Here is a 26,076-nt window from a genome sequence, read left to right on the forward strand (position 1 = left end):
CTTCAGAAACTTGAATCTTGACCCTCCTCCCCATCAATTTCTGTAACTCCTTTTGATGATCTAAATATTTTAAATTTTCCTTTGCACATAACTTTTTGGAGGAGTGGGTAGTGAATACAACACAGAAGAGGGAAAAGAGTAAGTTATGGTTTTATTTTATTTTATTTTTAGTTGTTACAGTTTTAAAATACTCAAAAGTAACTTCTTTTTTAATGGAGATTATATTTTATATCAGAACTCAAATGTCTGTACTTTTAAAAATTATAATTAAAATGTCTTGTAAAAGCATTTGTTCACCTGTTAGATGATATAAGGAAGGTTCCTCAAATATGAAGTAAAGGAATCACGCAATAACATGGTTCAATTCATATGATAAATGGCAATAAAACATTTAAAACTTAGACTTGGAGACAGAAAAAGATACTGCAGATTTTATTGCAAGACCTCAATGACTATTTCTTGGTTTTGTTGTATTAACACTCAACCAGGACATCTCCATTTGAAAGAAATCAATTTTGTTTTTGATTCTTAAGAGACAGCTTCCAACACTTCCTCCCTGTAGATGCCTAACCATTTAAATTCTTCTTTCATGTTGTCGCATTGCTTATGTTCCCAGCTGACGCTGCCCTAAACAGGCCACTTGTGAACCTTGGAGGTCTATAGGTGTCTATTCGGATGCATTCTCTGGTAACAGTTGCTTAGCTACATGGAAGATCTTTTGTTCTTTGCCCATGGATCAATCCCACCAGGCCTCCAATAGTGTGAGCTATTCTTTTGATTGTCCCTCCATATCCTTTTGCCCTTCCTGCTGCTAAAATCAGCACGTCAGGTACTAACTCACGAACTTTCTGCATCGTTCTGACTTTTTGTCTCATGCTAATGTGATACCTGTCTAATATAATTCATGGACTTCTGGGGCATACCCACTCCTTGAGCTTCTCTTTGCCATTGGAGAACTATGCACTGGATGACTTTTTATCAGTGTGTATGAATACGTATTTTTCTTCTATACTAAGTGACACAATTATTCTGTCTGTCTTGATTCCTTACTCTGCCCTACAGGCATATTTTCATTCACAGTTTGACAGACTTTCAGCTCTAATGACTACTTGGACTATTTCCTTAATGTAATCCATGAAATCTTAGGTATACTTAAAAAAATTTTTATCTCCCATATCATAAATGTAACTTTCAGAAATGAGACCGAAATGCATAGCTCAACTCAGAAATACATGGCCAGGAAAGACTCTCCCAAACAAAAAAATACTTGTGGAACTAAGTCAAGCCTTTAAAAAAAAAAACCGCACAAACTTTCTCAAGTAATCAGGATCAAAAACATAATTTGATAATTGATAATAGTTATATAATCAAGGTTTACCAATTCTATTTTAGTTCTGATTTAGATACACAAAATTATGGGACTTTCATCACATCCAGAGATGGTGAGCTCTGCCTCTCATTCTGAGGCAGACCATTTCGTTGGACCACTGGTTTTCTGAAAGCTCTTCCTTTTAAGCATGACAGCTTATCAGCATGTTACTTCCATCACTCCCAACTAGTTCTGGTTTATTCATTCAACAAATACTATTCAGTGCCCACTGTGATGTCCGATGAAGTGTTAGGTATTGGAGAGGAGAGATGAAAAGGCTGTAATCACTGTCTGAAGACAAGGGCAATGAGGTCCCACCTGAGCCTCTCGTAAACAAATAACCGAGAACTACTGGAGCTACGCCATGACAGATGCATGTGCCACATGTCACAAGCACAGAGAGAAGAGAGCAATCAGTTCTCTGGGGAGAACTAGGAAGAGAGGTGGGAGGTGAAAAATGAGAACTGGTTTATTTTATCCCCAGTCTAAAATTTCTTCACCTTGTCTACCTGATAGATGCATGGCAACCCTTGTGTTCACTTTAATTTGTCTCTTCTCCACAGTATATTTATTTTCCTAGATTCTGCTCACCCTTTATAACTTCCTCAGAGAAGTTTAGCTTAACCTGCCTTCTATTGCAACTCGTACAGATTGGTTTAAGCCTCCCATTTGCTCTCATGGTATCCTGTATATTTTACACATACTATTTATCACCACTGAAATTAATGACTAATGAATGTATCTCCATTTTGTTAGCCATCTATCCCTTGAGACTCTAAAGTCTAAATCATCTAAAAATATCCAGATTCTAGAGTCCATGAAAGCAGGGACCCTGGCTGTCTCATTGACCAATGGTAACTTCAGAGGAAAAGCAGATTGAAGGGCACAGAGGGATACTGTGCACAATGTTGAGGGAACACATGAACAATTAAGTGCACTATTTCTTTTTTTAAAAATGTATTTATTTATTCACAAGAGACGCAGAGAGAGAGAGAGAGTGGCAGAGACAGAGGCAGAGGGAGAAGCAGGCTCCATGCAGGGACCCTGACGTAGGACTTGATCCCAGGACCCCAGGATCATGCCCTGGGCCCAAGGCAGGCGCCAAACCGCTGAGCCACCAAGGGATCCCCAAGTTCACTACTTCTTATACAACATGATTCAGAATTCCTTTTTTTTTTTTTTATTCAGAATTCTTTTACTACAACAAGCTCCAGCTGGTTTAATATGTAGTTTACAGAATTGAACTTATGTTTACAGACCTGTCCATCCTGCTTCTAGATACAGGAGACAGTCCTCTGGAGAATGGCGTTTTATAAACCATAGATGCCTCAGAATTTTAAATACTTTGTCAGAAAGAGTGGAGGAAAAACAACTGTCCCAAGGCCCTAAAGGCTGGTCACCACAGAAGGAAGATTCCTAGCTCCATGAACAAGGGACACATGGTCAGGTCCACTCCTCTCTTGTTGACGAATCAGTACATCAAAAAGTAAAGGACACTCATGGAATTTGACGGTCTTCATCCCATTTTTTATAGGTCTCATGTGTTCAAAACCCAATAGTCCCTTGAAAACCATGGAGAAGTTCCTTGAAGCCAAACCAAACCATTAATCATTTCTCCAAAATACCTTCTTTGCCTACTTTGGGATGGACTTCTTTCACTCTGTTCTTTCCTCATTGACCCCACTTGCCTTTACCTCTGCCCACCCAAATTCTATACATTGTCTCTGCCATGCCTACCAACCCCTTCCTCTGCCAACAGGAAATAACCTCTCTCCTTGGGCTTCACTGGGCACTTTATACTTGTTTGATGACACTCTTCAGGAAATCTTATATCATAACTATGTACTTGTCCATATGCCTGGTAGGCAGAATGCTAAGATGGCCCCCAAGGTTCCCACTCATTGTTGTATACACTCTACAGAATTCCCTCCCCTAGAGCGTGAGTGAGACCTATGACTAGGATGAGATTTCACTTCATGATATGTTACATCAAATGGTAGAGGAATTGTGCAAATGGAAATAAGGTACCTAAGCAGATGAGTTTGCGTTCATCAAAAGGGAGATTGCTGTCACCGTGGGCCTGACCTGATCAAGTAAGCCCTTAATGTCAGAGATATTTGAAAGTAGAGAGTAATTCTGTTAACCCTGCAAGAACAAGCTGCCATGTTGTGCAGGAGACCACATGCCAGGAAAGAGTGGGAGGCTCCTAGGAGCTGAAAACATTCTCTAGTTAACAGCAAACAAGAAGGTAGGAACTTCTATCCTACAACTACAAGAAACTGAATTTTGCCAGCTACCCTAGCCTTAGTTGAGATCATTAGCACAACTGGCACCTTGATTTGAGCCCTGTGAAACCCTGGACAGAGGATTCACTTAACCAGTGCCTAGACTCTTAGCTCACAGAAAATGTAAAATAATAAGTGTGTGTTGTTGTTTTAAGCTGCATTATTTGTGGTAATTTGATATGCTACAATAGAAAACTAAAATACCTATCAGTTAGGTTGTCTCCAATTTTTTGTACATCATTGAATTTGATGAATTCACTGAACCTTCCTATTACACTTGACTCTGAGAGATCTCAATGATGATTCAAAGAACAAAATTTAAAAACATATGGTCCCTAGAAACCATGTGACTTCTAGGCTATATCCACTAAAAAAGGAGGGTAAACTTTTAACTAGTCACTAAGTAGAGTCTTGTGTTTCATAAAGAATGGAGAGACATGAATTTGATTCCTGGCTCTATCACTAACCAGCTGGATTCCCTTGAACAAGTCAAAGGCAAGTCAATTTCTTGGTATGTTATCTATAAATAATCATTATAATAGCTACTTCTTGTTGATAAACTTCCATGTATTGGGGACTGCATATATACTGTTTGCAAATGCCTTATATCACTGCCAGATAGGCATTATGTTCATTTCATTTTAGATGAAAATAGGAGGCTCAAAGTGAAGCTCAGAGGCCTCAAGGGAGAACAATCAAGGTCATGTAGTTATTGCAGGACAAGGTTAATACTTGAAGCTTGTCTGTCTGCAACCTGGGCTATTCTCCTTTAAAGTGAAGGGTTACTTGCTACTCTCTAATCAGATCATCCCAGAAACACAGCCTGAGTGTGCAATTTGCACAGCATAAAGCAAAGGGAGAGCCCTGCTCCCCTATACTGCAGAAGTGAGTCACATCTGAGTTCCTGGCACTCCAAATGTGTGCAGGCTGAGACAATGACAGAGACCCAGAGCCCAGGCCAGGAGATTGCATGGATTTAAGAACTCGTTTACTTAGAACAGTGGAAAAGGAAGTCAAGCGTGAACTTCTGAGCTTCAAAGATATTCTCAAGGCCCATTGGGAATAAGCATAAATCTTCAAATTTATCCAAAGTTTAGCAAATTCACAATGACAAATGTAACAGTTCCTCTAAATTGAAGTTCATCTCTTGGCAGTTTTGAAGGCTTGGAGAAAATGCCAGCAACAAGGACTTGGAAGGAAATAAATCTTTAGATTCCCTGAAAACATAGATAGTTATTATGGAAGACATATGGAGGATCCCATACTGCGTTGAAAAAGAAAATTTATAAATGTCAGCTTCGTAGCAGCAATCTTGGAAGGATTTAAGCAATCTACACTTAACTATGATGAGAAAAATATGCTGGGGGTACGCATTTGCCATTAAGAACTAATTATTCTTAACCTGTGCTGTTTCTGGGAGGAGCAGATGAAGAGAGAGAGAAGGCTCCAGAATCCAGAGCAAGAAATTAGATTTTTTTTTTCATCCAACAGATAACATTTAAAGATTCTCTAGTGCTTTAGAAAGTCTCTGAGAAGCAGGATGGTGAGGATCACAACATGAGCGTCTATGGTGGGAGAGCTGAGTTGAGTCTTAAGGAGCCTCATTTTCTTCATCTCTGAGAATTAATTAATGTTCAGCACAACACCTGCATATAGGCTCATAGAGAGGATGGAATGAGACACTTCCATCCAGTCTTGCTCAGCCAATATTAACCACACACCTCCTCACTGTCCCTTATAGCAGCAGGCACAGAGGGAGGCTACAGAGAAGAGTAAAACACTGTCCTCTCCCTCCACGAGCTTACAGATGGCCCTGATTTATGAAAGAATTTTATAAACTGCAAAGCATTATCCAAACGCTTGTCAGTCATTTTAGCTCATTAACCAATCCAGGAGACTGCTGTCGGACACATTTGAAAAACACCAACACAAGAATCCACTAAGTATCTGACTCACTTTTTTTTTTTTTTCAAATTATATCATAGCAAAAATTACTTTTTTGGGACTAAAAACTGGAATCTATCGCCTTTCCAAAACCACAGCTAACATTAGAAAGTCTCATTTTTGTTGTTGTTATTTCCTTTCCAAAAAAAAAGAAGCAATAAATAAAATTATAGACAAAACCAGGGAAAGTAGTGAAAGAAAAGGTATCATATGCACTCCATGTTTCCTTAGGGATGGGTCATCTTTCCTTCTCTTCCTGAAGGCTCTGAATGCAGATGGTGCCAATTAGATGGTGCCTTGGTTGGTAGCAAAGCCCAGAGCTAAGAATGAGAAGAAGACAGTGGAAATGCCAACTGTCAAAAGATGCAAAGGGACCTCAAGAAAGATACTACAAACATCTAATGAGAAATACACAACTTTTTAGAACTTCTGTAACTAATGTCCATGAGGCAATGCTGAAGACAAGCCTGGATTTAATAAATCTTTTAGTATTTCCACAGCTGGGTCTGCCTGCACGGGGCTGGTGGACCATTTTCTTAAATAAGGCATGGCGCTGGTCTGACATTAGTTTAACAAGGTAATTATCAAGTGAAAAATAGCTGCCGCACCGCTGTGAACCTGAATAATAACTCTCATAATTACTGATTTTTGGGCCCATCTCCTTTAAAAAAATAATAGATCTCTAAGTACTAAAGCATTTTATAGGAAATACAGTTGGGTACAGTGTCTAGAAGTACAGAGAACTATTAAGGATATAATTAGCAGTTTATTTACATAATCCGTCAAACACCATTTATCATTTCTCTTATAGTTCTATTGAAGAGAAGCAAATAAGCATAGGGACATTAAGCTGTTTTACGCAGGCAACCTTAGAAAAGTTGATTGTTACTAATTTTTTTAAAGCTTCAAAGCTGGACTTTCCTAAATACCTCAACTATAAAGTGAGTCAGCGTAGCATTTGACTTTATCAAATACTTGTACCCCTTCATGCATATGACATGACAAAACATTTCCAGAGGAAATTTTACATTGACAAATGTATCTTTTATTTAACTAACTTCAATTTTGGAATGATTTTCAAAGCTTGCCTTAATTCTGAAACACAGACACAAATATTCATTCTTTCATTGAGAACTATCTGAACTGATTGATTTTTACCTGGAATGTGAGAGTGGCACAGAGATACCACGTACATCTTTGAGGAAAACCCCTCCCAAACATTACTGACTAGGCTTGCCTCCTAATTTGATTCTGGAAGACTCTTTTGCCTTTGTTTCTTTATTGTTCTCAATGTAACTAACCTATCCTAGCATAGCAAATAACGTATTTTTAAAAGTAAAACACAAATAATCAAATTGTAAATAAGATTATTCAAAGGCAGGACAAAGTAAGATATATGTAGTTTCAAAAAAGTTTGTAAAAATAATGCAATGCTCTATTTGCTCTAGATATGATGGAGAACTTGTCTTATAAAAAGGGAGTAGCTTTATTACCATGCTCCCAAGTGACATTCCTTCCTCCTTCTACCGATCTTCAAAATGATTATGAGCCTCCATTGTTGTCAATTTGAAGTCCTCCTGACTTATTGAAAAGCTAAAGTTACATGTTGCACCAGGGAAGTTATCATCGAAGAGTAGATTAAAGACAGCCTCAATTAGGAAAGGACTCACTTCATAAAAGGAAACAAGTATATCATGATGGTTGTGTGAAGCTGATTCTCTTGGAATGAATAATAAAAGCAAAATACATGAAGGCACTAAGTTCCATAAACTCCTCAATTCAGATACTCCAACATGACTACCTTGATTAAGCAATAAATAATGAAATACACCATGATGAGTGATTTCATCATGGAGCCTTTCTTAATGAAATCCACTTGACCATTGCTTAATACAATTGTAAAGAATGCTAATTTAACCCGACTACAACAAATGCTGTATTTTAACCTCATTTACCTAAATAAGGGGCATCCACAGCCTGAAAACATAGCACAAAGGTGAAGATGAATATATAGATTGACTTGTAGGGACAATGCCTCAAATAAGCTCACCCCACCAAGTAAGAACATCAAAAATCAGAACTATAGGGACACCTGGGTGGCTCAGTGGTTGAGCATTTGCCTTTGGCTCAGGTCATGATCCTGGGGTCCTGGGATCGAGTCCCACATCAGATTCCCTGCAGGGAGCCTGCTTCTCCCTCTGCCTAAGTCTCTGCCTCTCTCTCTATCTCTCATGAATAAATAAATAAAATCTTTTTTTTAAAAAAATCAGAATTATACAAAGGAAATACTGCATACATCTCAGCTTAGCACTGTTTTTTCACGATGCTTTATTAAAAAACGATACCAATATTGCATTCGGATATAGAGTCTAAATGTAATATAGTGGTGACCATTATTAAGAACAAGTTCATAAACAAGAGCAGATGACATCTATTTAAAAAGATCTGGCTAAGGCCTGCAAATAGTCAAGTCCTAGAAACTGTAGTTCACTAGAACTTTAGCTCAAGAGATTTTGTTCATTCATCTTCTTATTGAGAGGGCACAGAAAGATGACACATGGAAAGTCCTTGAGAAATGTTAAATAGATAAATAGGTGTTCCAACTGAAATTGCATCCATTAAGATTCATTCAATAAGATTCATGTACCTAGTCAACCATTGCAGAGGATTACTTATTCTCTGAAATCTGGTGGCACAATTGGACTTAATAGGAGACCAGCAGACTAAGTAAATCATGAAATTACCAATCCATGGGCCAAAGCACTAAAGGAAAAAAAAAATCACTCCTGATATTGTGGGTTCGGTAGATATGATCTTAATTTGGTGTTTAAAATGTGAGACTCAAATACTGGTTCTGTTTGTGGATATATTTCCAAATTGCTCTGTGACATTTCTGTTTCTCCATAATACAAAAGGAATTGCTACAATTTGAGATTATGATGGTGGAAACTTATTAAAACTGGGGGGAAAGCATATATGCAATGATGTGTCTGTCTAAATGACCAAACCCCTTGGAGCACCTGAGTGGTTCAGATGGTTAAGTGCCTACCTTCAGTTCAGATCATAATCTCCAGGCCCTGGGATTGAGCCCCCCATTGGGCCCCCAGGTCAGTGGGGAGTCTGCTTCTCCAGCTCCCTCTGCCTTCATGCTTGTTCTCTCTCTCTCTCTCTCCCCCTCAAATAAATAAATAAAATATTTAAAAAATAAATAATCAAACCTCTTAAGTAATATTTGCACTATTAACAAGCACTGCATCATTCATTCAACCCACAAAAATTTCTGAAAGCCTTTTATTTGCAAGGTGTTGTGGCAAGGTGTTTCCTGTCATGGCTGTAGGAAACAAAGGGTCTTAAAAGGTTAGAAAGAAATCCTTGCCAGCCTGAAGCACTCCCTTCTCAATGCCTCATGGCACTTTGCCTCCCCTACTCTTCCAGTGTTGATGTTATTGCATTAGTTAGTTGTTTATGTGTCTCTCCCTTATTAAACTGTAAGCTCCTTTAAGGCAAGCAATTAGCAATTATCACACTCATGTATATGTGCTCAGCACTTGCACAAATGCTGGTGGAATGCCTGCAATGTGGACTTTGGATTTAAATTAGGCAGGCTTCAATCTGCACTCCCACCCTCTATTAAGCTGTTTCATTTTTTAGGTGGGGCTGATGAGCACTGTTGCCAAACATAAACAGAGGCAAGACCACTGTGAATAACAGGACCAGGCAAATCTCTTAGAGATTTTTTTTCATAAGATAGATCATGCTCACATCCCATTTTAGCTGCTCTGGAATTATCAAGATTTCATATTGGAGAATGAACTGGGTTCCTTCAAATAGGGCTCCCAGATTTAAGAAAGAAAAACACAGGATGCTTAGTTAATTTTGAATTTTAGATGAACAACAAACAATTTTGTAGCATAAATATGTCCCAAGAATTGCATTTGTATACTTACATTTTATCTAGCAACCCTATCTTTAAGATGATGAGTATATTGGAAGTAAAGAAAGTAAGATGTTTCTCAATAATTTTTTATTGGGCAAAACATTTATTTTCCTTAGCCTCCAGACAATAAATACCACTAGCACCCCCTGCCATTGTGATAATGAAAAAAATGGCACATTCATCCTGTTACTATAGTGTATTACCATCTTGGTTCGAGAACCATAAGAACATAGGAATAGGAATGTATTCCATAAAACAGGAGTCAGGAAATGCATGTGCCAGGATCCCAGTTATCTTAATCACACAGAGTCTCAAAAACAACTATATAATGTCCACTTCCTGGTTAATATCTCATTCAGACCTCCCAACTAAATTCTTAAAAGCAGAGGCCTGGCATGCTCAAGTCTGTGTATTTGACAATGATTTTTTTTTTTTTTTTGACAATGGATTTTAACCCCTGAGAAAAGATCCAAAAGCCATCCTAGATTTCTTAATAGTTTAACATTTAAAGGGAAAATTAAAAGTCATCAAATCCTAAAGATCAATTATAAATATGATAATTGAGATGACTGGGTGGCTTAGGGGTTGAGCTTCTGCCTTCGGCTCACGGCATGATCCTGGTCCAGGGATGGAGTCCCACATCAGGCTCCCCGCGAGGAGCCTGCTTCTCCCTCTATCTATCATGAATAAATAAATAAATAAAATATTTAAAAATAAATAAATAAATATGATAATTATATCTTTAACTTGTCTGGAGCTTTAAATTTATCCAAAGCACTATTCTGTCCATTATCTCGTGTGACCATTAGTGTGGTATTTATTAGTCATGAGAGAATGGAATGTCTGCTCAATCTATTGTTACAGCCAATTTGCAACTTCTGATATAATCAATTTGAAACCACAAATAGGAAGACATTCAGTCTCTTTTTTCCATTTCAGAAGTTGTCCGTTCATCTATCAGTTATGAGCTTTCTCTCATATCTTTTTTATAGCTAGTCCTAGATTTTGTATTAATGTCACAGAGTATTTTCTTTTTGAACTACTTAGTTGATTATGTTAACTCAAGGTAAGGGTTTTAAATAGAATGAAGTCAAAAGTAAATGAAAAAATTTGTGATGAACTGTCTTCCTTTCAAAAACTGTCTGGCAAATAGCAGAAATTTGTTGAGTTCTGAATGAATGAATCAAGGAATGAGTACAGGTGCAAATGAACTTCAAATGAAAGTCTGCTTTCATCCTAACTTAATGTACTCCAAGTCTTGCCAGCCTAATGCAGACTGCCATTTAAAAGGGTGACATACTGGGCTTCTGGGTGGCTTAGCAGTTAAGCGTCTGCCTTCAGGTCATGATCCTGGGACCCTGGGATGGAGCACCACATTTGGCTCCCCGCTCAGCAGAGAGTCTGCTTCTTCCTCTCCCTCTGCTCTCTGCCTGTGCTCGCTCTCTCTATCTCTCTCTCTCTCTTAAATAAATTAAATAAATAAATAAGTAAAATATTTAAAAGGGTCACACACTAAAATCACAACTTCACAGGCTAGAGCTGCCCAGAAACCATTTAGTGCAGCTCCATACAAAGGAAAGCATTTTTCAGAGTCATCTGAGACAAAGACATCTATGTCAGTATGTAACGGTATGTAACGAAAACACCACAATAACCCAGTAACTAACCATCAAGGCTTACTCTCAGGAAGTGCATTCTTTCCTCTAAGATACACTTGTTAATGCAAAGTCCATTTCCTTTTGTCTGGTCATCAGTAAACAAAATATGGAGCCCACAGGTGCCTAGCATAGTGGCTGATACTCAGTAAGTGTTCAATAGCTCCTTGTTCCCTAAGCAAACTAGAGAATGGAAACCTCACCCTTTTTTGGACAGGTCATAATTGTAATAGTTTGGTACTTGTTTAAATGGCCGTCTTGGAACCCCTGGATGGCTCAGTAGTTGAGTGTCTGCCTTCAGCTCAGGTCATGATCCTGGGGCCCTGGGATCAAGTCTCACATTGGGCTCTCCGCATGGAGCCTGCTTCTCCCTCTGCCTATGTCTCTGCCTCCCTCTGTGTCTCTCATGAATTAATAAATTTTAAAATGGTTTAAAATTAAATATATATATATATACATATATATATATATCACCATCTTCTGTTAATATAAGTTTTTCTTCCAATTGATCTTTAAATTCTTAAGGTTCCCATATAAGAAGAAGACAGGTACGACTTGCCCAAATCTCGAGTTCTCCCTGCTATGTGCCAAATGACTGAATGAGTAACAGGAATTATCCTCTATTTTAATTCCATTTATTTATTCATGTAATAAGTATTTTCCATGGGCAGCACTAGGCTAAAGTTACATGTTATTTAATCTTACTTAAACTTAATCTTCACTAGTACTCTCTGATGTTGGCATTATTATAATCTTAATGCTGCATATGAAGAAATTGAGGTTAAGATAGTGTAAGCAACATGCCTAACATCCTGTCACATGCTGACATCACATAGCTGTAGTGGGACAAAGAACTAAATGCATCTACATGGAACCAAAGGCCATAATTTTGATCTCTACCTCTACAAATTTTTGAAAAATGAGGAGTTTTCAGAGTAAGAAAATTACTTTACTGAAGAAGATCCCAAGGACCAGCTGGCACTTGTCTCTTGAGAAAGCACAGGGTCTTTAAGCACCAGCGACACAAACCTATGCCTTTTCAGATCTCAGGTGAATTCTATAGAGACATTCTTCATAGAAAAGACACATGCACAGATTCTAGCCTTGCAAATCCCTTTTTCCCATGTGCCACTGCACACTTTTTGCATGTAACTTTTCTAAATGGCCATGTTTGTGCCACAGTAGTTATTAAATGTCATGTCAAAACACCTATGCATATATTCAAGGAGTGATTTTTCCCACAAATACATTTTTAATCATGCAATATGCTATTAGAGAAAGGAAAAGGTGGGGAGAGAGGAGAAATGCTTTCAGAATTCCTATATAGAAAGCACAATAAAAACACAGTTGGATGAGGTGAACCAATAAAAAGCAGGAGAAAAATAGTAACCAGAGATAGCGAAGCTACTTGAGCCTCGTAGAATTTCTCTACCTTAGGGGGACACATCCAAATACACAACACATAAAAACACATATTACAAGACGAAATTGAAGAACTTCGTCAATATTGCAATGTTATCAGAGCTTTCAGGAAAAAAGGGATGTGAGGAAGCAAATGTTAAGGAGAAATAGCAAGTATAGAAATGGCTCCACTGAGGGGTTGATGTGCAGTTCTTCACAATATCTAATGGGACTGGATGACTGAGGACAACAGAAGGAAATAATAGCATGGGGGATGATATGTCCTGAAACAGTTTTCTTTTTTGTTGTTGTTGAGTGAAATGTCCCCCCAGCAGCCACAGAGAGGAAAAACAATAGTCTTTGGCTAATGTGACTGTGTAAACATGTAGTCTTTCAAGAAATCTTTAGTCCAGACAGAATATGGAAGTCAAGATGAAATAAGTATATGATCGAAAACTACTGGGCGCACCAACCCAAAATTACAAATAGTAGTTAAAGGATTCATGATAGGGCACCTGGGTAGCTCAGTCGGTTAATTGTCCAACTCTTGATTTGAGCTGAGGTCATGATATCTGGGGCGTGTGAGATCGAGCTCCTAGCTGGGCTCCACACTCAGAAGGAAGTCTGCTCAAGATTCTCTTTCTCTCTCTTTCTCTCATCCTACCCTCTTTATACTTGTGCTCACTCATGCACTCTACTCTCTCTCTCTCTCTCTAAAAAGATTTTTTTTTAATTTTTAAAAATTTAATGACAATTTTATCCGAATTGTCCTGGATCTCAATCTAGAGTCACTGATGCACACAGTAGAATTCAATCAAACATAGCTATTTAAGTAGCATTTTCTCTTTTTTTAAATTAATTTATTTATTTTAATTTATTTATTCATTGATGATAGACAGAGAGAGAGAGGCAGAGACACAGGAGGAGGGAGAGGCAGGCTCCATGCCGGGAGCCCGACGCGGGACTCGATCCCAGGATGGCGCCCTGGGCCAAAGGCAGGCGCTAAACCACTAAGCCACCCAGGGATCCCCTAAGTAGCATTTTCAAGGTGCTAAAAACTCTGCTGAGAACTTTATATACATCATTTCAACAAGCTCTCACTTTTCAGATGAGGCCACTGATGCTCAGAAAGTGATGCATACCAAATCACACAAGTAGTAAAAGACAAAGCTAGGGCAGCCCGGGTGGCCCAGCAGTTTAGCGCCACCTTCAGCCCGGGTGTAATCCTGGAGACCCAGGATGAGTCCCACATCAGGCTCCCTGCATGGCGCCTGCTTCTCCCTCTGCCTGTGTCTCTGCCTCTGTGTGTGTGTGTGTGTGTGTCTGTCTGTCTGTCATGAATAAATAAATAAAATCTTAAAAAAAAAAAAAAAGACAAAGCTGGGCTGGAGCTCAGGTCTCAGAAGCAAAGCCCCACCTGAACCCTTATTCCTGAAAAGCAGGCCAATGGGCAGAGCCCTGAAACGAGATGGCATTTTAGTAGTTATATCACTTCTTACCCTAATTTCCTAGGCAACGCCAACCTAAACAGGTTTAGTGTTTAGTGTTTGGAGTCTTCAGCCCCTCTGAGTGCAAAGCTCCACACATTCTCAATCACCCTTCCCCTGTCTATTCCCCTCCTCCTGAACATAACCTACATACCAGAAATAACTGAGTTTCTGTGGAAAGCCTGGGAGGACGTAGTCTCTTCAATGCTGCATTTCAGTAGAAACTGCCCATCAGTGCGTGGTCATGTGGTTCCCAGCTGACTAGTGAGTCTCTGCAGCAAACTCTACCCATTGAGCACACTAGAAAAGCCCCTGCCAGATGGTAAGCTTCTCACCCTCACAGAAGCTATGTGAATGCCAAGGCTGTGCATTATTATCAGTAGTAATAATCAGTGCTGCCTCCAGCATGCTTCAAGTGGTCTGAGGCTCTTTGTATTATCTCACTTGATTTTTCACCCCAAGCCAGTGACGGTAGTATTACATCTTGCAGATGAGGAAATGGAAGTTTTGTTTACCAATCAAAGCACGAATTAACATCCCAAAATGTATGCTACATGGTGCAATGTCCCACCCTCCCCAATGTCATGAGAATTAGAACTTTCTCCTTGCACCTCTCCCAGTTAAGAGAGATTTCATGAATGCACTAGGAACCACATATTCCCTACACAAGAACACAGCCAACGTGGACCTGGACACAGCCTAAGTCTCCTGAGGGGCTTCCCAGTCCCATCACCCAGAGGGTGCTTGTGATGGTCACAGAGGGATAGGATGGTATGGGACACAATTCTACTACATGCTCAAAAAGGCACAGAGAACTAGAAGTACTTCCTTGAGGCTCACAGTGAGTGATCAAACTGAGAATGATCATTTTTGTAAAAGATGGGGAAGGGAAACAACATCCCATGCTGGACTTAGCACTATAAAGTAAGTGAAGAGAGGGCATAAGAATCCCATTCCTCTGCTTCCCTGGCCTTCTGTGTCAACTAAGCCTTGGTAATCATTTGTGACTTATGTTCCAGGAAATGTGTGAATTGACAAATCCATTCCTTCCCCTTTAGCAATGGGATGATATAGAGACGTGAGATGGGGGTAGGGAAGGGAGGGTGCCCTGGCTTGGACTTTGGACTCAGCCGACCTAAGGTCCAATGACTCACCAGCTGGGGCTCACTAGACCAAGTTTCTATTTTCAGAAAAGATGCTTTTCAACTCCAACAGTCTTTAACTACTGATCCACTGTCAAAGAGGGAATTATTTGCCCCTGCTCTCTTCTCCACTTGAGATTCAATGTCACCCTGGGACAAAACTACCTCATAGACCTGCCCACTTCTCCAGCTGCTGAAGAAACACCTTCCTGATGTTTCCACCAGGCAGGGATGCACAGCTCAATTTCATGGCCTGGTAACCTTGTCCCCCTGGCACCTCTCGACACCAGCCTCACCCCTGGTCTTCCAGGAAGACATCAGCAGTCTCCATCTGGCCCAATTATATCCCACCTGGGGAAGGAGCTCCACCCCCATCAGGAGAGGAAAGGGCTTGAGGACTGGAGTGGTGGGAGGAACATGATCAATACGGAGGAGTTTTCTGGGAAAAAAAAAAAAAACTGTATGCTATCTCCGAAAGCATAATTATTTCCTGAATTATTATATCGCTGGTCCACCCCCAACCCACCCACCCCTCAATAGCTTAAAGTAGATCAGACCATATCCTAGAGCTTATTTGAAAATGCCAGCAGAGTACTGCGGATTACATTCTTCCTGTTTTAGAAAGTCTAGTGATCTAGGTCAAGGAACTGTTTTGCCAACATTCTGTTTGGTGTTATAAACTTTTCCCCAACTGTCCTTTATTCATCATCATTCATTCATTCATTCATCCAACAATTATTTATTGAGCATCTATTACATACAAGCTCCTGTATTAATCTGAGAATTCAGCAATACATAATATAAAGCTTGTGTTCACACGGAGATGACATTCTAATAGGATGGTGACAGACACCAAATAAATAAGCCAACACATATTATGGGATTTACTGTAGCTTAGAGATAAGATATCCTAGAGCCAGACAGACCCTGTAAACACAGAGTCATGGAGAGAGAAAAGGAAAAAAAAAATATCTGGTAAGGGCTAAATAAGCCCCATCTGGCATATTTCTCAGTACCTAAGATAAATGTAATTTTGGGAAATTCTTTACATACAGAAATATAATAGCGAAGTCTTGTTTTCTTTCTCAGAAATCTAGGGCTGTCAGCTCCCTAGGAGGTCTCAAGGAAGAGCTGAAGCATCCAGTCCAGGGCCAGCAGGTGTTTTCCCTGCCTGGCCCAGACTGCCTGGACCGCGAATGGGTTAAGGTGGCCGTGCCAGAGCTTGGAGCGCTGCATAAACAGTGTGCGTCAGGCGTTCTAAGCATGCTTCATCTTCCCTGTCTCCCCGTCCTGGGCTGTCAATCAGCTGTCACTTGCCCACACATCAGCAGCATGTGCACATCACCAGGCTGTCAGCAAAGCAGCTGATGAGACTCGGCTCCAAACTGTCAATCATCTTTGTTTCTCTTCTCTGCTCGGGAAATATTTTGGCTCACGGAAACAAAGAAACCTGGACAACAATGGCTTATAGTCAGGCGTTTACTCCTGTGCATGGGTATAAGTAAGATCTTAAATGGGTACCGATCGTGCCTTACCCTGGTGTTGGGGTAGGGGGAGGGGGCAGAGGGGGAAGATCGAGACTCTGTGTATTAGTACAGGCTTTAAAACTGTCATTCTAGTTCTCTGAGCAGACCCGGATGGATTCGCAAACCAAAAGCCAAAAAGACAAAACAAAACAAAAACCCACAGGAACATAAAACAATAATAACTTGAAGTTATCTGAGCTTATGCCTCAAAAGAAAATAAGAAGGCTCAGAGGATGGATGACTGCATGGTTTGGAATTATTCACCATTGATCAGGCGGGCTTTTGGGGAGAGAGCAATTGTTGGATTGCTGAGTTCATTTATCTCCCGGGACTTCTGAAACAGCAGCTTTTGCACCCGACTCTCCTCCTCTCCAGGGCATGAGGCTGCTAGGAGGCACCCCACACACACAGGAAAGCAGGTTAACTCTTCAGGACCCCCATGAGCTGGGCGTGCCAGTGCTTACAGTAGGAATCTTTATGTTGAATGCAAAGACACTCTAAAACAGCACACCAGCAGCCCCCCTCGCCCAAAATACTTACTAGAAATGTCCCATGCCCTTAAAAGCTCACAAGAAAGAAATCTAAAGAGCTGCTCCTGGCAATGAGTCCCAATTGGGCAGCAAACTCAAGTTGTCCTGCTCTCCCCAGTTCGCCACTTGGGCGACATCACCAGGCACATAGTAGCATAATTAATCAGCTCATCATACAATAGATCAAAATACTACTAAGTTGTCCAAAGTCCTCTAAAGTTTAAAAAAACCCTCTAGTGGCTTTCAAATACATTTAGCAACAAGCAGAGCTTTTAATCATGTTTATCATGAGCCCTATTATCTATCAATTGCCCAATGCTCTGGATTGACTTTTTCATACATACAGTGGCTGGTTCCATCATCATCTCCGTGTTTGTGACATTTGGGATGTTTTACTCTCTGACAGATCCTTTCATACGTGCAACGCTGATTTCTGAAAACACATCTCTTTCTGATCTAACCAGACATTAATTGCTTTTGTGCTGATGTTTCTCTGCCTCTTGGTCTTATAGCACAACTAGCAAATCTGATCTCTGACAAGTTGGCTGAACCTAATCAGGACAGATCAGCTGCTACCCAACGTGCCACAGGCAGTAATTTGAGGATCTTTACAGAGTTATCACTTGCCAGAAAGACAAGGAACTATAATTCTGTCAACACTAATCCTAAACTGTATGTTCAAAGCAGCGATGGCCCCCTCCACCCCGAAGAAAAGATAGCACTTGTCAAATAAATACCTGAGATAATTGATAAGAAGAAATTAGGAGGCTGTGGCTGATACAGTGACTGTGAGAATTTCTTTTTTTAAAGGAACCTTCAGAAGCAGAACATTGGGTGTTAAGTGTCAGCTGTCAAGGATAAAGGAGGGTCACAGGAAAGAGACAGATGCAAACCCCGCAATCCAGCTCCCACTTATCATTGGGTGACTTGGTTCATATTTGCCTCGCTCTCTAAACAGACAGGTGCCCAAACATTCTCAGCTTCGAAGGAAAGCTCTCACAGCCGACTCAGGCTGCCACCCGGTGACAATGCCTTGATCGAAAGCAAGAACCTCGTCAGGAGTGGAGGTGTTATTGTCAGGCTGTCAGCCCTGTGCTATTCTCCGAAGACCCCTGTGGTTTTCTTACAGGCGCAAAAAGAAGGAATATTAGAAAAATAAACTTCTTTCTTACTGTATCGCTTTGGTCCATCTTCCAAACAAAATGAAAGGGTTAATGTGGCATCGTCTTCAAAAAACTCGGTGGCAAATGCGTCCCACCAAAGGTTGTCACTATCCTGCAAAGAGACAGATAATTTATTTAACAGGCAAGAACAGAAAATACCTCAAAAGGGGAAAAGAAAAGGAAAAACAAACACAAACCCCGTCACCACTTGCTTGTTATTTAGCATATATGTGTGTGGGTGTTCTAGAAGGCGGGTGGGCGAGCATGTGGTCACTCCTCAAACTAATTGCCTCAAATGGGGACTGAATTCCAATTCAATAAATTAGTTAATGCAAACTGAATGAAAATTAATCCTCCAGGACATATTTGGGGAGACTCTGGAACACAGTGTGACATTTTTTTAACAACAGGGTTTACATCCAATGTAAAACACATTTCAACTTCTTTTTGGTCTCTCTTTCTCTTTGCTCTTTTAAGAATTTGACTTTACAAACAGAAACTGCCATATCGCAACTAGGTTAAGGAGAGTACATTTTTAAGACAATTAATGCAAAAAGGGGTATGTGTGATTGGTAGCCCTACCCTATGCAAATATCCTATGAGAAACATGTATTGCCACATGGGTATACAAAGATAGATAATACTTGGGGTACTCGGTGCACAAACACCCATCACACACATATAGATTGTTCTGGAGGATTGTTTTAAGATTATAGGCAATCTTGTTGCCTTGCTATTAACATGCTTATTAAAAATAGAACAGTTCAGCAGAATGTAAACTATCCATGTGAACTCTGTTTGTCTTGGGTTGAGCTCCTTTTGCTCATCCAGAAAACACTTTGAAATTGACCCAATTTAAGGCACTTAAAATCACTCTTAATCATTGAGGGGGACAGGGGTTCCTATAAACAGTGAATTAGGAAGGTTACATTGAGTGCCATATTCAAAATGGGTAATCATACCTGGCCTTGTGCTCTGCATCTTGCCCCCTGCACCCCCAAATTCTTAAGCACAATCTTTTCCCAGAGAATTGCTGGTCAGTGTCAGACTTTGGGAGGAGATGTTCTGCAGCTGCCTGTCAGATGAGGGAAGGGCAGCTCCCCACTCAGGGGCCCCCACGGCCCTGGCCCTGGCCCTGGCCGAGATACTGCAAGCCTCTCTTCTTCCCGTTAAGCTGCTCTGCTTATGACAACATTAAGTTGTTGTCACTGGCAGGCGTCAGGAATGAGCCTTCAGTCCTGGCAAGAATAATTAAAGGACCACTGAAGATTGATGCTGTCTGTTCTCATTTCAGAAGAGCAACAGCTCAAGCAAATGAATTTTTTGGTCTCTGTCTTTTTTTTTTTTTTTTTTTCCTGGCTTCCTCCCAATCACCACACCGAAAGCCAACACTTTTCTTGGTAAAACATAGTAAATATAAAAGCACCCAGGGGCGATTCATGGCTCCACATACAAGCTACCTCCCCTTTTTTTCCCTCAAAAACAAATATTTATTGAGCACTTATTACGTGCAGGCCCTCAGAGCACACAGCTGGTTGAGAGGCTGGTCCCTACCCTCAAAGGGCTCAAACCCACTAGCAGGAGACAGCCAAGTGAGCAACCAACAGGCAGCCTCCCTCCAGACCCGAGACCGCAGCATGAAGCCTGGGTGTCATGGAAGCTGTCAGAGTTTCTAGAAAAATCAGTGGGCTTGGAAGTGGAAGAAGCAGCTGTGGAAAGAAACCCCAACTGAGAGCCTGGGTATCCTGGTTTATTTTATTTCAAATTGCTACACAGATGGAAAAAGAATAATAGTTAACATTTATTGAGTGCTTACCACATGCCAAGCATTATTCTAAGTACTTGATGTGTATTTTTCCCTCTCACTCCTTACTACTTCCCTGTTTCTTGTTTGGTGCTGTTTTGGGGTGGTTTTGCTGTTTGTTTGGTTTGTTGGTTTTTTGTCCTTTCTCTCCTGTATAACTTTCTTTCTGAGGAGGGGCTCTGTTTTACTCATCTCCCAGGCTCCTAAAGGTGTCGAGCCCATAGTATTACTCAACAGAAGTTGTTCAGTGAATGAATGAAGCCACTCACATTATGTATTATCCCTACTTTACAACTGCAGAAACCAAAGCACGTGGTAAAGGTAATTTGCCACAAATGTAAAGTACACTCAGCCAATAAATAGTGGAGCTGGGATTTCAACTCAGACCCTCTGACTTCAGACCCCAGCCTCTACCTGACTCATTTCACTGGCAGTCTTTGCAAAGGCAGAGGTTAAGAGTTGGAAAGAAAGGGGGACACCTGGGTGGCTCAGTGGTTGAGCGTCTGACTTCGGCTAGGGTTGTGATTCCACAGTCCCCGGATCAAGTCCCACATCGGGCTCCCTGCTTGGAGCCTGCTTCTCCCTCTCTCTCTCTCTCTCTCTCTCTCTCTCTCTCTCTCTGTGTATGTCTTTCATGAATAAATAAATAAAATCTTTAAAAAAAAAAAGACTTGGAAAGAAAGGAGAGTGGAAAGGGAGTATTTTGTCTCAGATTGGTTTCTTTGTCCAGCTCCTTGCTTCATGGTGCTGCCATGCTGCCAGGACTCACACCCAGGAGAATGCCACAGCATCCCATCTAGCACCATGTAGTACCATCAGTGATACGACATCAGTGGCAGAACTCACTCCCATGGGCAATCTTCAGACTCAGGCTTCATCCCAACACTGTCTCTTCCCAGCTATGTGAGCATGGACAATTTATTTTACCTCCTTGAGCCTGTATCCTGACTTGCAAGTTGAGGAAAATAATAAGAACACAACAGTAGTAATTTTCTTGCAGAGTACATGTGACAATAACAACAACAATAATAATTATCTCTCAGGATTGACGTGAGGATTAAATAAATGAGTGGGCCTTAAGTGCCCAACAGAATGCCCAGGACACAGTGAAGATCAATAAAATGCTCCTTTCCTGCCTCTACTTGCCATCTTTAACATCATTTGTAAGTGATGAAACATTGCATGCTGTAAAGAACCGCATCAAAAATGCACTTTGTAAAGCAGCCTGTTGATGAATCAAGCCTGTTTCTTCTCATCTCACTACTCATAATGCATTTACCTGGCAAAGGCACCTCCCTGCAACAGAATTAAAACTCAGAACAGAGATGTATCAACTCTCTTTTGCCCTGGTGACTACTCATAGGCCCCGTGACTAGATCAGATCCTGCACCTGCGTTTACCTGGAACCTAACTCTGGGTTTCTGGCATTCCCACTAGGAAATGGAGCAGTGAAAAGGAAAAGCCCAGGGAGAACCCAGGCTGAGGGAGGACTCGGGTTGAAGTGAGGTGTAAAAATTGCCTAGGAGCAGTGGCACGGGGTCCATTCCACCTAGACATGCAAGTGTTGGCGGGTGCTAAGAAAGACATAACGATCCAGGAAGGGGACATGCTCTTCAATTCAACCAACTGCAATGTAACAAGATGAGTCAGTGTCTCAGGAAGTGTTAGGACAGGTGCGGTAAGAGAAGGTTACATCGGGTAACTATACACACACACACAAAAGTCAATTGGCTTTGGTTAGAAGAACATTTCAAAAATGCAAATGAAACATGTAAATTATGCCAGATACAGAATAGTTACAAAAAACATATATTTAGTGTATACCATCACAGACCCAACTCAAGAAACTCACTCTACAAAGTTTTTAAGAGATCTTGATTGTTGGGGCACCCGGGTGGCTCAGTGGTTGAGCGTCTGCCTTTGGCTCAGATCATGATCCTGGGGTCCTGGAATCAAGTCCCACATCAGGCTCCCTAGAGGAAGCCTGCTTCTCCCTCTGCCTATGTCTCTGCCTCTTTCTGTGTCTCTCATGAATAAGTAAATAAAAATCTCAAGAAAAAAAAAAGGATCTTGATTGTTGAGACCCTTCTTTGTCTCTTGACGGATATTTCCAGAATGGCATATAAAATTTTTGATAAGTTTTTAAATTATAATTGACAACTGCCCCCAACACACAAATAGAAACTTTTTAATTTAGTCCTTATTTATAAGAGGACAGGTGTTTATGTAAGAAAGGAAATAAAAGGAGTAAAGCTTTGACAAAACATTGCTAAATGTCAAGTATAGACCAGTCTTGTGTTGACTGTGTGTGAGGGAAGCAGATTATGGAAGGAATGTTGTGGAGGCTGAGGGGGAGCTGGGGTAATAGTAGTACCATAGCCCAATATGTTCTAAGGGCTTTACGTGAGTTGTACCCTCTTATATTCACAGCTGTTTAAATTGCTACCAAGGGGCCGGGCAGGCAGCCTCATAGAGAATTAATATCTCTAACCTCTATGCCACATTGACTTCAACATGCAAGTCCTGCCTCTTAATAGCTGGAGGACCTTAGTCACATCACCTGACTTCTTTGCATCAATTTGCTCATGTGTAAAATGGGAATAATAATTTCAGTGCCCACTGAGGCTAAAAAGTAACCACTTAGCACATAATAAATATGTTCAATAAATAGCAGCTATTATTATTCATTATTGTTTCATTTGACCCTAAAATAGAGAATCCAAACTTCAGAAACATTCAACTACTCAGTAAAGATCAGACAGCTAGAAAGTGGTCAATCTAAAGTTCACTTACAAGTCTGCCTGACTCCAGTCCGTTTTTTTAAAATTGATTTTATCTTTTAGAGCAGTTTTAGGTTCATAGCAAAATTATGAGAGAGGACACAGATTTCTGTTCTATCCCCTGCCCCCACACACGCACAGCCTCCCACATTATCAATATCCTCCACAGGAGCAATATCTTTGTTTTGATTGATGAACCCACCAGTCCATGATTTTCTTCAAATAATTCTGCTTAAAAAGTGATTTTTCAACTTAGGTTGAAGATGAAGGTGGTTCACATGTGTAGAAGAAGTGGCCAGCATTGCCTAGAGGAAATTCTGCTAGAGCAGATCTCTGACTTGGATGTTTTCAGATTTTTGTCCCCTTTCCCTCAAATTCATATGCTTGCCCTGGAAATCAGCTTCTTCTTTATATACCCCTTCCTTCTATTTTGCTGCCTCCTATAGTTTCTGGGATCAGTTAGACAATTGGTGGAAGACATTTGCATAATAACAAGGCTAGGTGTCCAGGCTAGCTGAAATGCAGCTACAAAGGCTTCTATGGAGCCAAGTAAGAAACCTCTGGCAGAAATCAGACAGTCTTGAGTGGTAGAAGCTCAGTTCTTAGCTCACAGCCGCTTTATGAGCTGTGGGCAATGATAACAAATCAGTCCCTCTGTCATTCAACTTCAGTCATCTAGAATGATATGAGCCTTGCAAAGGCCACAGGTGTTCTGCTTGGCCACATGTGAAGAAGAGCAAAGGACTGAGGGAATATAAGAAAAAATGACTGGTTAACATTCTGCAGTTGTATCTACAGGCTGTACTCTCACCTCTTGACTGTAAACCTAGTGCCTCCATCTCTGGAGAAATGGAAGAACCACAAAATTCCCAGTTCTCCTTGCAAAGTGGACAACGTGGCCAAGCTCAGCTAGTTGACCAGTCGGAGGCTACATGAGTAAAGTTTCCAAGGTGTTTTGAAGCAAGGATTACAAAGAGAAGCTCACCAAATCTGAAGTTTGAAGGGGATGAGGTACAGCTTAATCCCCTCAAATCAAACTTGGAGATTAGCCAAGAGGTGCCTTGAGACTGACAAGTAGGTCAAATTCAACGTTTTGGTACTTCCAAGTAAAAATTATGGTAAATTACCTCAAAAATAAACCAAGGGCCCAACCAATCATATTGCTAGATGTATGGGATGGGTGTGCACATCAGTTACTAGTAGTTATAATAGATATGACATTTGCTATGTACATGGTAAAAGATATTGAGGGAAAAGCCATTCTTATCACACTAAAAAGGCACCAGACACAGCCAATTTTCCTGTGTGTAGCCAAAGGACCTCACACAACTTATCTTTATGAACCAAGGGTTCCTGGTTAACCATTGCCTGCCTCCCTATCTTTGCATATGTTGCTCTTTTGGCCTGCAATGCACAGCATAGGCCAAGCCCCAGTCTTTGCACTCCTTTTTCACTGTCTCCTATGCTGAGAAACCTTGAAAACTCTATCCCCATTACCACATGAATCAAAGTATAATTGAATCACTGTCTTATAATCCTGTAGTAAACTGGGAAATACTTAAGGAAGGAAGGGATGAGACATTAGGCATGGCTCCATCCTCAATAGAGCTCCCACCTATAGATGACCCAATAAGGAACAGGAAAATGGAATGAGCAAATGGAAAAGCCATACCCACACAAACTCTCCAGCTAGTACCCTGGGAGTCTTGAGAGTCTAAACTCAGTGGCCAGGGAACCAGGATGGCATTCAAGCTAAGTTGTCTCACTTTGTGTGAGCAGATGCACCACCCGTGCATGTGAGTTCACATGGAGACAGAAATTTTCAAAATGATCTCATACCCACATCGCCACTCTATTGTGCCACCTTTGGGGTATTTTTCTTGTGCTTTTCAGCAAAATGTTGGTTAAATGAATACACTTTACTGACTGTAACTTAAGTGAGGTTTTACTTTATTAATTTTTTAAAATAGAGAATAGAAGATATGTGAAGACCCATGGGCCCATTATCCAGAATTAACAATTATTAAAATGATATCTTATTTTCCTTTTTAAAAGGAATTAAAAATTATAAATAAAAATAAATGTCCTGGGTCCCCATATCCTGCTCTGTTTTCTTCTCCCCTCCCCCAGGCTCCCATAAGCAACTGTCTTGTGGAATTCATATGGCTCTCCCTACCCCATCTTTTATATTTATACACATGCATGACTCCATTCATATACAGTCTTATGTTTTTAATATTTTATTTAAATGATATTGTACATTATGTTTCTTTCCTTAAACTCGCCTTTTTTTTTTTTTTCATTTAACATTGCTTTTTGGAGACCTATCTATTTTATATATTAGGGCCTCTTCTTCCCTGTATAAGCTACATGGCAGTGCACTGAATGAATGTAATATATTTTATTTAAGCATTTTGCTACTAATGATCTTTAGATAGTTTCTAATTTTTTACTATTACAACAATGCTGAGATAAATATCTTTATAGTGTCCCTTTGTGCACATGTGTAAGAAGTTCTTTGGGGCATTTATCTAATTTGCCCGTACCTAGGTATAGGGTATGTACTTGTCTATATTTTAAACTCTTATATAAGGATGTCTCTGTGCTTCCAAATTGAATACTTCTGGTTGGACTGATGCATGGGTAAAGATGAAACAAGGTGCATTTCTAAGCAATGTCTTTTTCCAAGCAGTATCCAATAAAAGGATCGACCTAATTACAAAACAAAGTCCAGCCTGCCAGGAGAAGGATGAGCATCTAAGAGTCCAAAGAAGACACAATAATGGAATAATAACAAACTATTAAATTAAAAAATGAAATTAAACAGTTTTCCTCTTATTCTCTTAAGGCAGAGGGTATCTCCGGGGCTTCATTCACCAAAAGGAGGATTATTTCTTGATGCTGATGCAAAACGAAAGCCTAGGCTCTTCGTGGTCCTTCAAAATAACTCATGAAACAGAATCAGCGTGGGAGGAGGTGGTGATCCCACTCTGTACACCCTGCCAGCCACAAGGCTCCTGATCGAGGCCATGCGTTTTCCAAACAGACAGATC

General features: G+C 40.4%; 1 protein-coding gene across 10 annotated transcripts in view; it reads right to left on the minus strand.

The window, feature by feature from the left end:
• LDB2 (LIM domain binding 2) overlaps window positions 1–26,076 on the minus strand; it is a 375,855-nt gene that overhangs the window by 220,263 nt on the left and 129,516 nt on the right. For all 10 annotated transcript variants that reach the window (XM_055326719.1, XM_055326720.1, XM_055326718.1 and 7 more), the window contains exon 2: window positions 18,449–18,551. In XM_055326719.1, the coding sequence (XP_055182694.1) occupies window positions 18,449–18,551 (103 nt within the window). The remainder of the gene's footprint in view (window positions 1–18,448; window positions 18,552–26,076) is intronic.

The sequence above is a fragment of the Nyctereutes procyonoides genome, unplaced genomic scaffold (genome assembly GCF_905146905.1).
Source record: "Nyctereutes procyonoides isolate TBG_1078 unplaced genomic scaffold, NYPRO_anot_genome, whole genome shotgun sequence".
In the NCBI taxonomy this organism is placed as follows: Eukaryota; Metazoa; Chordata; class Mammalia; order Carnivora; family Canidae; genus Nyctereutes; species Nyctereutes procyonoides.